The sequence below is a fragment of the Podarcis muralis genome, chromosome 13 (assembly GCF_964188315.1).
Source record: "Podarcis muralis chromosome 13, rPodMur119.hap1.1, whole genome shotgun sequence".
In the NCBI taxonomy this organism is placed as follows: Eukaryota; Metazoa; Chordata; class Lepidosauria; order Squamata; family Lacertidae; genus Podarcis; species Podarcis muralis.
The window spans coordinates 56,696,805-56,713,114 of NC_135667.1; the positions used below are offsets into that span (position 1 = coordinate 56,696,805).

Below are 16,310 nucleotides of genomic sequence, written 5' to 3' on the forward strand. Positions count from 1 at the left end.
AAACATCTAAAACATAATGAAGTTTGACACCAGCTTCGTCTCTAAGGATTCCAGAGACCTGGTACCACAACACTAAAAGCATGTGCTGGAGTCCGCAGCATTGTTTTGTGACAGGGTCATGTGACACCATCAGACCTAAGTTGGCAGGGTGGGTGTCACAGGAGAGAGCGCTTCTCAGACAAGCTGGTAGACAGCCATATAGAACTTTATACACCAGAAGTAAAACCTTGAATTGGTAGCCAGTGCAATGCATTCAACATAAATGTCATGTAGTTTATATGTTGCTCCAGAGATCAACTGTGCAGCAGATTTTTACACTAACTGTAGCTTCCGGAACAATGCAAAGGCAGCCCCATATAAAACACATTACAGTAATCAAGCCTTGATGTTGCCAATGTGAGGACGGCTGTTGTCAAGCTATTCCTGCCCAGGAATGGTGGGAGCTAGCAAAGCTGGTAAAAGGCACTCACAGACGTGGACTAGGACAATATGAGGTCCAGGAGTACCCTCACGCTACACACCGGCTCTTGCAGAGGGAGGGCATCCCCATCCAGAACAGACAACTGGTTAATTTCCTGGCCCCTGGGACCACTCACCCACAAGGATTCCATCTGGCTGGGATTCCGTTTCCGTTTATTGCCTCTCACCCATTCCAAGCCTTGGACAGCACCTTGGACAGCAGCACAAACACCTCCAAAACACCCACCCACACCCCAGTGGCAGACTCCCACAGTCAGAGAGAACACCCACCCATCACATAACCTCCCACCTAGGTTGTTCGCCCCTAACTTAAGCTCTCACCAGAGAATAGGTTGGAGGTCACACAACCCCTCCCTCTCAGCAAGGAGTGCTCATGCATCACATGCCACCACAGCACTCTCATAAACACAAATTGAAACAAACAGAAACAGAGTGGCACCCTCATCCTCATTGCAACTCCAAAGGAGCAACCCTGAAGGGGTGGCCTGTTATACTGTTACAGTGTTTACTAAATATTCTGCAGTTTCCACAGGTGTTTCTGTCTCCCTCAGGATTCTGGCAGGACTCAGTGCTGCAAAAGCTGCAGAGCTGCCAGCGAAAGGGGAGCAGGTGGCCTGAATACTCTCACACTCCCTATAGCCACAGGTAAGTGTCTTCACTTAATAGGGAGGAAGGCCCATTGAATTCAGTATGCAATTAAATGATACATGAAAAGGACCCAGATACCTGAAAGGCCTGTATGGTGTAATGGCTGAAGTGTTGGACTAGGACCAGAGAGACCAGGGTTCAAAACCCCAATCAGCCATGAAGCTCACTGAGTGAGCTGGGAACCGATCTCGCAGGATTGTTGTGAGGATAAAATGGGGAGGTGGAAAATACCATCTTGAGCTCCATGAAGGGAATTTGAAGTAGAATTGCAATAAGGAAAATTCTGTGCAGCGTATTTTTCACTTTAGGGGGGGGGGGGGAGTCAAGAGATGGGCAGTGAAGTACCTTAGAAATGTGCATTGCAGAGGGTTGGACTAGATGATCCTCAGGGTCCCTTCCAACTCTAAAAATCCATAGGCTCTATGACTCTAAGAAGCTTAGCGTCAATATTTATGTTCCTAGATGTGGAGAAAGCCTTTGACAATGTTAAACGACCCTTTTTCTTTGAAGGACTAGAAACATTCAAATTCGGAAGCAAACTAGAGCAAAGTTGTGGGATACTTATATGCAGAACATTAGCCTTCCTAAATACCTTTTAGCATAAATTTATGACTTTGACGCTGCTGTAACAACATAGACACAAAGATCTGTTTCATCGCAATTACTTCCGGTCATATTTTGAGCAAGTGGATACTCATCACTTTTGACTAGATATATTTAGTTTCATTAATACTTCAAGAAAATGAGTATACCAAAAGTGAATTGCTTTGGAAAAGATGCATGTGTCAGGCTAAATTGTATAAAATATTGCAAATTCTTTTTTATAAAGAACAATTTTAAAATTATATTCTAAATTGGGAAAAAGAGAAGAGTGTCACTGATAACATTTGCCATGAGAACATAGCCAAGATTCTGGTAATAACCTTTAATTAGGTGCTTAAATTTGGGAGACTTGTTTTACAGTAATGTCCAGTTGATACATTACTCCTGAACATTTTCATAAGTTATATAGTGCATTAGATAGCAAGTATTGGAAATGTCAGATGAATGTTGAAGCTATTTTGATATGCAGAGAACATGCAAATTTGCTATGTTATTCTAGGGGTATAAATAAAAATTTATTATTATTATCATTATTAGAAACTGATAGGAGATGTAATATGAATTATCAATCTGATAAAATTAGAATTGGACTATCTGCTGTTCATGTTAGCTTATACAAAAAAATTATCAATGTGTCATTGTGAAATGATCTCGTATATTATCACAGCTGCAAAATGATGCGATACAAAATTTTGTAATAATAGTAATAGTAATTATTGTTGCTGTTGTACCTCGCCCATATGACTGGCACCTATTCCTACCATATTAGAATGGGAAGCTAAATAATTTTTTTTAGCTCCTCTTAATATTTGTAAATGTTTTATTCATTCATTTCTTCATTTGTATTGTTGTGCTGCATAATTGTTTGCTGCCCTGGGCTCCTTTGGGTGCAAGGGCTGCATAGAAAATTAATTAAACAATAATGCAAGTAAATCTCATACATATGTTCAAATGGCTAGCTAATTTTATGAGAATAAGGATACCAGGAAGCAGGCTGAGGAGCCTCAGGAAGAAGGGAAGAGGGAGGCCTGCTTACAGTTCTCCCAGCTTCTGCTTCACCGGCAACTGGGCTGAATAGTCACCCCAATTGTGTGCTCCACTCAGGAGCCATTTCAGGATTTTACGGGGAGGAGCAAAATAGAGAGGGGAGCAGAGCTCATAATATTCATATGAAAGTCAAATTGGGCCCACCAGTGGCCAAGATCCACCCTGAGACCTCTGGGTATAGGTCGGGATATTAACAACAACAACAACAACATATTGTAGATTCCCCACCCCTGATGGCACTTATTCATATAGTTCCCTAAGCGTGAACAAGAAGGAAACAATCACAGCATCAGTTTTCAAAGGGAAACACAACGCATTCCGATAGTAGCCTGGTGACCCTATTCAGCATTTCAATAAACAAACATACGTATTATCGTAAAATCTTAATGCGAGGGCAATTTCAAGTACATGCCCTGCAGCTTAGAAATGGTCAGGCCACTATTTGACATGTTAAGTGGTGGGAAGTCATTTACGAAGAGCTTACGTGGCCTGCCATTCAGCTAAGCAGAGCAGGATTCACCGTCAATTGCTTAGAGATTTTCTTACAAACAAGTGCATTTTGTTAAATAAATATACAGCACAATCCTGACTGCCTAGTGGCTAGCCTAGAACAGATCTGAGACGACCACTTTAACGAACAATAGGACATCTACAATGTATGGGAACTCTGGTGGAAGACCCTAACTGCATTGTGCTATGGTTTGTATTCTGTGCTACAAATAGCAAAGCAGGGGGAGTATAAGATCAGTCCACTTACATTTAAGACCTCATTTTTAATGAAAAGTATCAGGTACTTATTTTGCATATCTTCACTTGGCAGGTGTGTCTATTAAATGTAATTATGCCTTTTAACCAGGGTCACTCATTCATCACATTTGGCACTTGCCATGCAAGAGTTGTATTCATTTATCAAATATTTATTTAAGGGAATGCAATATACAGGATTTACTCAAATTAATGAGTTTTGCAAGCCTCACGTGTTCATCAGGCACATACTACATGTCAATAATAGAGCATCCCTTTTTACTTCTAGTTTTAACAGGGCTGCACAAAAGCTGAGGGAGGAGTTATGTCTGCTTGCTGTTACCTCCCCGTTGTCATATTATAATGGTGTAATTGGAGCAATTGCACTAGGGCCCATGTCAGCAACCTGAACATATTCAGTGCTTTCATTTTATTTATTTATTTATTTTTAAGTCTCCAGTCCTCTATAAATGAATGTTATAAAGCAAAATATGCCAGCAACCTAAACATTTCTGTGAGATGACCCAGCCTGGTTGCTTCCACCATTTAGTGTTTTTAGCCAGTGGGTGAAGTCAGAGCTGTGATTCAAAAGTCAGGTTTTTTGGACATCAGACTATAAAAATTGTTTATTTCAGAAGGCTCCAAATCAGTTACAAGCAACATGGAGTGAATTGCTGTCCTTTGGAAAATGTTAGCTTTTCCTTTCTGCTCTTTCTTCTTCAAATTTTACTCCACGAACAACAAAGCAGAGGCACAGCAACTGTGGGGTATCTTAGCATAATAAACACAAAACCTTATAAATAGGACTAGCAATGTCTTTTCTCACACAGAGTTCCAGGTGCAAGAGGAGAAACTGTAGAGATCAGGAAGGTGAGGCATGCCCAGAGCTACAAGAATGCTGGAAGAACCTCTCCCCAATTTATGTTTCTGTTTCTAGAAATAATAATCCAAAACAAATCAGATAGATGTGTCCAAGCATTTTTGCCTTTTCACCACACATTGGTACTAAGTTTTTTTGTATGAGCAACTTGTATGAGAAGTGTCAGTTCACAAATCCTTAATAAATATCATGTATGTCTTCAGATGTTTTCCTTTCCTTAACTTGGAGACTTGTCTATAGATCTCCACATTTTCCAAATGACACTGAAAGCCACTTGGCTGATGCAGCGACCTCAAAATTTCAAAGCCCACGAAGAGAGTCCTCTCCACAAGTATTTGCCCTCCCCCAGCTGGGTCCTAGGTCTAGATAGCAGCACCACCATCCAAAGCCAGTCTGAGGGCCAATGCCAGGCACAGGCACCAACATAGAGGGGCTCGGCTCCCCTTCCAATGTTCAGAACAAACAAAGCAGAGGCACAGCAAGTGTGGGGTATCTTCTCATGGGGTGGAGGAGGTGGAGCATGGAGCCGACAACCTTTTCTCCTCCTGTCGTGTAAGGGAAAGATGGGCAAAGCAGCCCTGGGCTGGTGATGGTGGCAGGAGGAGGAGGCCAAGTGCAAGAGAGCAGGAGCTGCTGCTGCTGCTGCGTTTGGCTCCGTCCCTTGGATGCTCCCAACGCCACGCGTGCATCTTGCCCCCTCCCATCTTTAGCAAGCAGAGGATCAAGCATGGGCTCAAGCAAGTGACAAATCCTGGGGTGGTCTGATTCCAGGCCAGGCTCAAGACACAGTGATGGTAGACAGGCCTCCAGCCTAGCACTGCGGTAGAGTTGCTAGAACCACACCCAGAATCCAGTTGAAGTCCACCCGCTGTGGAATTCAAGCAGGACCCTACTCATGAGAAGACCTTGACTCCTCTTCCCCTGAAGTCTGGCACTTCTCCTTATGGTGTGGGCTTAGGGCTGGTTCCACCTCAGCTTCTGAGGCTGAATTCTCCTGCTGCACGGACGTCCCTCCAAACAGCCTAGTCCAAGAACGCAAGCTCATCCTCATCCCCAGATCTTGGACTTTGCAGCGGAGGAGAAGTGCGAATTCTGAGTATGAGCCACTAACTGTGCATTGAAATTACTTCAGTTGTTATCAGTGAGGTGGCTTATTAGGGAACGGCATGGAACAACTTGCCATGTGGGATGGGGTAGGGAGGTTTGTGAGGGGGAAATACACTGTTATGTTGCTTCCTGCTCTTTGGCTACTAGTGGTGGAGAGGTTCTCCAATGAGGAATTACTGTAGGCTCAAATATACTTCTTGTTTATCAGGCTGGTGGTAGTTACAGTAGCAGTGTGTTGTTTGAGTGTGCATGTCTTCCCTTGGGCTAGTTGTATAGTACTTGGCCATCTCTCATGGATGCTTTAGCTGAGATTCCTGCATTGCAGGGGGTTGCCCTAGATAACCATTGGGTCCCTTACACCTCTATGATTCTATGACTGTATATTGGAAATCTATCCTCCTGTTCTTTTTTGCTCTACAGTCACACATTTGGCCAGCAATCCATTTAGCTAAAAAGGAGCAAAGGAAAGGTGGATTTGCTGCCTTGAGTCCTGCAGAGAGAAAAATGCTTTCACTCCATGAGGATGAAAGAAAAGGGTAAAGGATTGTATTATATTGAGGAAACATTGGCTATTCCTGTGAAGGGGGAAGAGAATTGTGCACAGTTGTTGCCAAATGTGGCAGAAAATCTCCAAGGAGATCTCCCTGCCCTGTTTGTGCAGCTGGCGAATGGAAGGAGAGCACTAGCACACCATGAAGATGTTCAAGATAAACCAGTGGGCAGTGAAGACGAGGTGGGGGGGGGGGGGACAGACAAGGCATGCTTGGGGAAAACAAAGTGCAGTTTGTTTGGCATCGGTGGGTCTACTCATGGTTTGTTCAACAACCCGTGGTTAAAACAAACCATAGCTTAACACTACATGTGAACAAGGTCAATATTACATTTCTGTCTCTTCAGGATTTATTCTCCAGTTCTTCAACTTACAGTTAATTTGTTTAATAATTGCACCTGCTTGCAGGATTCCCATAGGCACCTGGCTGGAACAGTGGTAACATGAGCCAGGACTCTCTTATGTTCTCATGCTTAGCTATTTTATCACTCAGTTGCTTTAACTGTTCTGCTAGTTCCTTCTGCATTTTGTCAAAAGCAATATTTATTTCCAAAGCATCCTATTGTTTTTGATATTTCACATTCTGTCTTGAGTTTGCTTTCTGATATAAGTATTTTTATACTTATTTCTGATATAAGTATTTTCATACTTATTTCTGATATAAGTATTTTTATACTTATTTCTGATATAAGTATTTTTATACCGCAGCTGCTGTAAGGAAAGAAAGGGGCGAGCCAGGGCTGCCCCGATCTTAAATGCCCTTTGTTAACCCCGCCCCTACCGCCAGCCGATTGGCTGGCGCTGTGGGCAATGAATAATAATCGGAGTGGGGAATCCCTGAGTCCCGCGGGGCTGGAGACAGCCCCGCGAGAATGTAGACGGGGGCGTGAGCCCCCTTAGGTCGGGAGTGGCTTTCTGTCTTGAGTTTGCTTTCTGATATAAGTATTTTTATGATGGAAAACCTGCCAATTTTAGATAAAATATTCTATTGATGCTCGACCTACAAAATCTTCTCTATATTCCTTTTTATATATATTTATTTTGAAAAGTTATCTCCTTCATTATCTGCTTAATTATGCTTTTTGCACAGAAAAGCAAGCCCCCTCCACATGTTAGCACAAATTATTTCTTAAGAACAAGGAGCGCAATCCAAGCAAATTCAAGATCCATAGTATCTGAACTTTCTTAATTTTGTTTAGACGGTGCCTCAGGCATGATTCTTCTCTTCTTTTTTACTCTCTTTTTCGAATTATGCCATGAAGCTCTTGTAAAAACCAGTAACAGAGCAGTATGAACTTGCCTGCATACACAATCAATTCTCTTTTTACCAAATGGCAACAAATTAATCTGGACATGATCCATTCACAGCGCAGGCCCAGTGCCCATGGTGTAACTGGATCATGACCTAATTGTTCAGAACATCACTTTACACAATATGCCTAAATTGAGATACGTACAAAGATTATTTAGGACAATGCAATTAACAGTAAAACCTTTTAATAAAATCAGCCCTTTATAAAAATCAGGAGGGAACTCAAGTCTATTGTAAACTGTATCATACACTGATCATGTTACAAGGCTCACAAAAATAATAAAAATTGATAATCACTTTTTTTCTAAAGGAAGATATGAAAATATCAATAGCAAATTTGGTGCCCTGTCCTACACCACTGAGGTCATTGATCCATTTATTAGGTGTCCATCTATGAAAATTTTGTCCAAAACAATGTATTTTGTTTCGGTTAATTTTAGGGTGATTTTGGAACTGATATCCCTGAAAAGTGTGATGGAAACAGAACATATAAAACAGACATTTTTATAAACATCATTAGGATCACTTTCAATAGTTGTTAGCAAGAATAACTATATTTGTCACCCCACATATAAAAGTTAGAACTTCAAATGTCAATTTCAAGCTCCTTTAAACTTTTAGATACAAGTGTGTGCATTATTGCACACCAAGCCTGATTATGTTTAAGGTGGCCTGTTTCATCCAGAGTGCCATAGAAAGGCACACCTCCATCCATGTAGTGTGAATGAAGACCAAAGCAAAAATTTTTGTTGAAATGCACATTGTGATACAGATGAGCATCCGTGTGTGTGTGTGTGTGTGTGTGTGTGTGTGTGTGTGTGTGTGAGAGAGAGAGAGAGAGAGAGAGAGAGAGAGAGAGAGAGAGAGAGAGAGCGCCAATGCGTACATGCACAGTTCCCAATCCATCAAGGAAATTTATGTGTAGAAACTGTCTCTTTTATCTCTCTCTCTATTACTGGAAGAGAACATTTGTGACTTATGATTTAATGACATCAAATTGATTAGAATTTGAGGGATCCCTCATTTGTGTTTGATGAAACCATAAATACTCAAGAGGTTCTATGTAGCATGCAAGAAAGAATAAGTTCCCCAGACTCACATAAATAAATCTCTTCCTACTGGTGTGGCTAAATGGGGGGGAAAGAACTGTTCTAGGCCTTACCAGTGTGGCTCCTCTTGTGAACCATAAGAACATTGGGACCGATGCAAATTATCCCACAGACATCACACTTTAGCTTTCCGTTAGGGAGTCGAATGCCTCCAACTCCTGACATGGCTTTGCTGCCATTGTGTGAGCCATTCATTTTCTCTCCAGAGGCATCAAGCATTCGTAAATCCTCCGCACATTCTTCCCCATTCATTTCACAGGCACGCCCATTCTCTTCATCACTCTGTGCCTCTATTTTAATATTACTGGCTGAAAGAAATAATAGAGGGATGCCACTCAGTGCTTTTAAAAATAAATAAATTTAAGGAATAAAAAACATTGTGGCAAAAAACAGTAAACACACAAAGGAAAGCATTTCTCAGCAGGATTCATGAAACACTTCTATGGCACTTACATTTCTATGTGTGCAAATAATTATTTCAAGCACATGTGAAGTATTAGACAATTACGATTACATGGATACCTTAAAGTCTCATATCATTATGCTTTAAGTCCCAATATTAGCATTAGCAGGGCCACAGGGACCCCTTAAGGAATAGCCAGTATTGCTTCTCTAGAAAGGTGTGTGGACATCAGGACCAGTTGCCAGATGGGCAGCAAAATGCCCCTCAGAGACCAGCACACACGACTGATGAGCTAAATCCAACTTGATGGGCCACAGATTGTACAGCCCTGGCTTAGGGGAACGGATTTGTACTTTGAAGAAAGAACGAAACCATATACATGGTTCAGCTCATGCGAGGGATGCTGGAATAATCTGTTGAAAGTGGATTACCAAGTGGATTTCATTCCCTCTATCCTCTAGCCCCATCTCGACACGGACTCAACTTACAATTTAAAAAAACAAACAAACACGCGCACATTATATGTAAATAGACATGTAAAATGCAAAGCAATCATTCACATATTCATCAATGCATAATTGCTGCTGTTCTCCCAGGGGCTTCATTGGTTTTCTTTTTCCTGAAGTGCTTTGCTGATTCTGTGCGCATCTAAGTTGTTGTCTGCAGTCCTAGCCAAGCCTACGTGGAAGTGGATCCCACTCTAAGGTTAGTGGGATTATTATGACTGTAGCCTTCCTAATCACTTCCTAATGTGAATTTAAAAAACACCCAATGGTTTTATTATTATTTTGTTCCATTGTTCTTCTTTTTGCATGAAAAGAAGTGGTCTCTTTTGTTACCTGTTGACTTTATCTGTGCATCTCAGTTACAATCTGTAGATTTCAAGCTGCCAAACACTAAACCTTCTATACTATGGACATGTTTTAAAACATATAATAGCTTCAGCATTATGCTTCAACAGATTCACACACACAACCATTTTCTGAATTAAATTTGCTCTGGTCAAATGAAATGATGCACAACAAAAAGGACTTAGGTAAGTGGTATCGTGTGACTGCAAAATGTGTGACTACAAATTGAGACAATCCGGGACAGGAAGAACAGAATATCAGCAGGGCCCTGAACTGCCCTTCCCAATGCCTGAGTGAGGGAAACATGACAGGATGAAGTTTATGCTGAACTGCAAAATCAAGACAGTGAGGCTGCAATCCTAGCCTCACTTACCTAGGGGTAAGCCCAACTAAATTTAGAAGTTAGTACTCAGGGACTTACTTCTGAGTAGACACGGTTAGAATTGCAGCCATAGATGGCTTTGGGGTGGGTCATTAGCCAATTCATTAATTTTGCCTTTAAGGTGCCACAAGATGCTTTGTTGTTTGGCTGCAAAGGACTATCAGGGGACTCCCCTGGAAACGGAGTAACTTTGAAAGGGAATACACAAGGAAGCAGCAGTGCCAGCTGGGGGGGCAGCAAGGGGCCTTGGGCCCTCCAATTTTCAAGGAGGGCCCCGGGCCCCTCAATATCCCATGGCGACATGTGCATGCCACGCCACATATTCATGTCATGCGTGCAAGCTGCAATGCATGCACATGACACGTCAGCATGTTGCGACATGTGGTGTGAGCCCGTCAATCGTGGGGGCAAGCCAGCGCACCTACCAGGAAGGTAACCAATTTGTAAATATCTGTTTATCTGTTGTTGATGACAGAGATGTGGCTGTCTATCACTGTACAATATATGTTTCTACATAAGCAGGTGACAAAATGGAAGAAATATTTGTACAAAATACCGTAAACCAGTTGCTGCAGAATGGAAAACACCAGATGAAAGTGCATATGAATGTTGAAGTGGACTGAGGCATGCTTATGAATGGTGTCCCCACCGCCAACCTATTCCACGTACCGAAGCCAACAAGGCCAGCAGTTTACCTTTACTGGTCCCATGCCACAAACAGCTCTGTGCACTCGGCACCTCTCAACTTTTGATGACCAAGGCAGCTTCCTCACTATGCTTCCTGACATGCTCGTTTTCCATGTACTGGGTGTACTGGAGGTGTTGCTGCTTTGTACAGTGATACCTTGGTTTACAACCATAATCCGTTCCGGAGGTCCGGTTGTAAACCGAAACAGGTTGTAACCCAAGGCGCACTTTCGCCAATGAGGCCTCCAACAAACAAATTGGTTGTAATCCAAAAAAGGGATACACACTTCAGAGTTTGACGTGGTTGTAATCCAAAACGGTTGCAAACCAAGGTACCACTGTACATCCAAGAGGACATCAAGCTAGAAATTTGTAACAGGGCAGACCCTTTCAACGATAGAAGGCCCCAAGAGCCTGGTCAAAATGTTTAGGGTGACCTTGAGATGCAGCATGAAATCAAGGAGGCACCCAAAAGAAGAAATTCTGCCATGACAGGAGACTTCAATTACCTTCAAAGAGACTGTTCTGGTCAAAGCAAAAGGAGTGAAATTTCTAGGTACCCTAAATGTGCCCTAGAACAGTTGTTCATGGAACCAACCAGAAAAGGCAGCAACCCTGGTCTGAATCTTAAATGGTTCCCACTTGCGAACACGAACCATAGTGCTATCAAATCCGATATATATGTAAATATACATTTGGCAAAAAAACAACAACCCCAAAACCAATATGGTCACATTTTACTTCAAAATAGGAAACTGCCCAAAAATGATGGGATTGGGGGAAAGGAAGCTGGAAGGAAAAGTCAAGAAAGTCTCCCAAATACTTGGGGCTTGTTTAAAACCACAAAATCAGCCGGCATGTTACCGCAGATCAAGAAAGGTAACCCCAGAGTCAAGAGGATTCCTGCATGTTTAGCAGGGATGTAACACCTTGTCCATTTCCGTCCAAAGTGTATTCATTAAATAAAAGGCTTTCAACCAGTATGTTGCTCTTTGCATTTTGCATAATCAACTACAGTTCGGTTTCTGGGTTTTTCAGTGGCAGGTCTTTACATAAATAATTCTGTCATATTTTCCTTCCACATTGGCTCTAGAGGCAGGTTTGGCTCACCCCTCAGGGGCTCTATGGGGTGGGGGAGGCCTCAATCTGCCTGAATCCTAACCTTATCTACAGAAAGGTAAATCCTATTATTCGCAGGTGAGTGGGTATAGCATTGCAGCCTTAGTCTCAAAAGCAAGCCTGGGACAGAGGCTGGGATCCTATACAGAACTACTACTCAGAGGTAACTTCCATCGAATTCAGTGGGGCTTACTCCCATGTAAGTGGGATTACGACTGCAGCCTCAAGCGTTTGCAAATATAGTCCCACTATTCAGCACAGTGAATAACTCCAGCCTAGTTAATGTATGTGGCAGGTAGAGAGTTACAGCACAATCCTAACCACGTCTACTCAGCAGTAAGTCCTCCTGAAGAACCAGCATTGTCCTGCCCAATCTGAAAACATTTGCAAGGATTCTTCCAGTGTTATCTAATATTTTTTATTTCATTAATAGTGTATTGTTGTTGTTGGTATTATTATTATTATTATTATTATTATTATTATTATTATTATTATTTGCCTTTAGCACCCTCAGGTTGAAATTAATGCTAATGTACTTCTCTGCCTGTATTCAATTAGAGAACCATTCATCTCTTTACTCATAAGGAAGACCAGGCTAGAATTTTGCACCTCTTCCACTGGAGTATGCATGTATACATACAGAGACCTGAGGAGGCGGTGGTCTTAAAATTAACTACAATTGGCTCACAACTAGAGTGGGGGTTATGTTCCGGGGGATTGCATGTAAAGACAAAATTGTGTCTAGTCAGAACAACCTTGCCGCATGACCACTCTCACCTTTCTGAACCCAGCACGCCAAGCAGGCCTTGCCCCCCCACCACAAGGTCTCTAGGGAACCTCCCAGAGTTCCAAAAAGAGCTTCCCAGAGCCCATTAAGGAAGTTGGAGGGCTTAAAAGCTCTTTATGTCCCCTCGGCCTTCCATGTGTGATTTCAGCTGGCCAGCTGCCAGGCGTGTAAAGCTGCAATCACACTAGTTAACTGTGCGCAAGTTGCCAGTCGGCTGCATACAATTATTTCTTCTGCCCAAGAAGAGCTTGGTGATGGAATTTTTGGTTCAACATCTATTCCAAGGGAAATCACGGAAAGCATTGTTAAATACAGAGGATGGTATTCAGCTGAGTTTTCAATAGGTCTATTCCGAGGAAAACTCAACTGAATGCCAAGCAGGTCATGCTAAATCATGGCTTCTGTAAGGGTTTTTGAATTCTTCGAGAGTGTCAACAAGCAAACAGAGGTGACCGGTTGACAGTTAAATAATTTATTATAAAATCCAAATCAGTGTTGACAATTATGACAACAGCAGAAATCTGTCAGCAAAATAAAAAGCAAGGGATTAACCTATGAAATCGTTTGTTTGGATAATTAGGGCCCAATCCAATCACAGTTAAGCCGCAGAATTAAGCACTCAATTCTCAGAATCATTTCGGGGGGGGGGGGAGTGTTGGATTTTAGCCACCTTGTGAACATGATTCCAAGAGTTTATACCAGTAAGGATATAACACTTTCTAGCCAGTCATCGCGTAAGCGCCCTCTCTAAACAGATGATTCTATCTGTAGCACTAAAAAAGATTTGCAAGCTGCAGAAAGAAAAATAGGAAGTGAAATAAATGCAAGGCTGTTCAAGTACAGCAAAAGACAGAGAAATGGAAACACAGGGGTGACAGAAATAACGTGCAAGATGGAGAAACTTGGTAATACACTGAGAACACATGCACAGTATACTTACGGGAAAAGGATTTGGGGATGATGCTGTGAAAATCCCTAAAGACTTCAGCCCTATATGCAGCTGCAATAAAGAAGGCAAAGAGGATGCTAGGTTGTAAGGCGGTCAGCAACAAGTCAAAGAACCATAAAGGACATTGCTTCCAAGAAAAAGACAAGCGCCACGACCACAGAGATAAAATACAGAAAGGAATTACAGCACAGAAGTAAGCCCTTGGAATCTAAGAAACCCCTGGCATCTAATATACAGTTGCACCAGGAACACCATTTCAGATTTCAGGGTGGGAGACAGTCTAGACACAGACCAAGACTTGCACTTGGAAATGATCAGTTGCAAAAAACAAAACAAAACCCCCACCCACTTTTAATAGCATTTGCTGTGTTGTCTTCTGATACCGCACTATAATGACAGCAACTGTATCAATACAGATCTGTTTTTGAAGCAAAGGGATTTGGGTCTTCAGCATGCATATGCAGTACACAAGCCCATTTAATAACCATCACTCAATAGGTAGAACCAGCAAGTTAGCTGGAGGTATAAGCTGGAAACACTAGAGAAGGAGTGGCCAATATGGTGTTCTTCATATGTCCGTTGAATTCCAGCTTCCTCAGCCCCAGGCAGGATGGCCAATCCTCAGGGATACTTGGAACCATAGTCCAAAAGATCAAAAGGGCACTACATTGGCTACAACTGCCCTTAGGCCAGTGCCTGGGACTGTATCTACATTGTGAACTTACATCACTTGTATGCTAGCTTAACTGTCACACACACCCAAATTGTGGGAGCTGCAGTTTGGCATGAGTGCTGAAAATGGTCTGCTAGAAAGCCCTAGCTCAGCCCATCCTTGCCTCTGCTCCCTGAAAAGAACTGCAGTACACTTCCCAGAAAAACATGGGGGAAATTAATGACTATCAACAGAAGTGTAAAACTACACACGTATATTCAGAAGAAAGTCACATTGAGTTAAATGGTGTTTGTTCCCAGGTAAGTGCATACAGGACTGTAGCTTAAGTCAGTTTAAGTCTGTGAAATGCCACAAGACTCCTAGTGCATAGGCAAGGAGTTTGTTATGAGGGATAACAGCAAATTCTGGTTAATCTTTCCAGAAAATACTGAATTTTTCTCACCGATTAAAGATCTAGACGACCGGTTTGGTACATTAATTCCTTCCCTGACTCTGGAGTGTTTCCTCCAAGTAGATATTAATGATTTCTGCAAAGAAGCCTACGACAGATAAGTTATCTTCTGCTGAACAACCAGGGAAATGAGAGCTCCACCCAACCCAGAGGCTGGTGTTTCCTTTCTCCATATATACTCAGAATTAGAATGGCAAACATGTGGCAAACAGGCCTTTTATTTATTTGGCTGTATTTAACTATTTTGAACAGATCTATAGCTACAATTTCAATCCTGCAGCAGCTTAACTCTGTGAAGTAAGTTAGTGATAACTTCAGAGGAAGCATTTTGAATTCCTCTGGAAAAAAATGCAGGCAAGCAAACATAGTCACAACTCATCAGGAAGTTTTCAGTGAAGAGCCTCGCTGAAATGAGCAGGAGTTAGGCAAGAGCAGTGTCAGGGTCCTGTGTAGCTCCCATTCAATTCAATGGAACTTGAACCAGTTTAACTGTCACACCATCTACCAAAGGCTCTGGAGAATTGCCCTTTGGCAAGGGTGCTAAGAATTCTCTTAGAGGCCCCTCACCCCGATACTGTATACCCAGAGTTCTCTTGGGAACTCCTTAAAGTCTGTAGAGTTGATAAACTCTCATCATTGGTACAGTTTCATTAGATGAAACACACAAAACAAATGGATATAACATTTGCACAAATGAAAAAAAGTGAAGTGCATTAAAACAACAACAACCCACAATTCTGGCAAGAAGCTTAAACAATTGCTAAGGCTTATATTCATGAAAATGACCATGTCTCATGGATGCTTTAGTTCTGACACTTACATTCCAGAGGGTTGGACTAGATGACTCTTGGGGTCCCTTCCAACTCTACAATTCTATGATTCTGCACTGCAATGACTGTAGCCATCCCAACCTTGTTCTGTCAGTAGGCTTGCATCTGGTAGCTTAGTTTTGACTGAGATTTATCAGTAGATTTCTAGGTGATATGCGGTAGAGCAACAAGGATTTCTGACTCTCTGTTCTTTAACAATAACAACAAAAATACATCCCCCCCCAAAAAAAAAAAATTACGGGGGGAAATGAGTTGATTTCTGCATAAAAGGACCAAAAAAAATCTGTTTTCAGTACTGAAAACAAATTTCCAGGCCAAGTATATACCCAGAGACCTTGTCATTCCTTAATTCTACATCAGTTCTCCTGAGCCACAGTTTTTCACATGGTTCCAATTGATGGGGGACTCGTGGCAAAACCAAATATTGTTGGAATCAGATTCCTATTAGCTCCTGTGAGCTTATCAGTGATCAGGGGTGATACGAACTGTAGCTGACCAACTTCAGGTGGGCCACATATTTCCTGTCCCTGATCTAAGGATTCTCATGATAAATGCACTAGAAACCACAAGCAAGCCCAGTTAGGTCTGCACATCCTTATCTACAGGAATAGATGGATCCATCAAATGTAATGGCGCTGGCTGACCAAACTGTGGCACCTCCCACAATGCTCCTCCTTTGGTTTTATCACCCGGTCTCA

General features: G+C 42.1%; 1 protein-coding gene across 6 annotated transcripts in view; it reads right to left on the reverse strand.

Annotated features, from left to right (window-relative positions):
- The window catches only part of IKZF1 (IKAROS family zinc finger 1), a 76,397-nt gene that overhangs the window by 17,235 nt on the left and 42,852 nt on the right, over nucleotides 1-16,310 (reverse strand). For 2 of the 6 annotated variants that reach the window (XM_077917673.1, XM_077917672.1), the window contains exons 4-5: nucleotides 13,650-13,709; nucleotides 8,534-8,788 (exon numbers count right to left, since the gene is read on the reverse strand). The exons of 2 other annotated variants lie outside the window; for them this stretch is intronic. In XM_077917673.1, coding sequence (XP_077773799.1) covers nucleotides 8,534-8,788; nucleotides 13,650-13,709 — 315 coding nt within the window. The remainder of the gene's footprint in view (nucleotides 1-8,533; nucleotides 8,789-13,649; nucleotides 13,710-16,310) is intronic. 2 more of the 6 variants (XM_077917671.1, XM_077917674.1) reach the window with 1 other exon arrangement.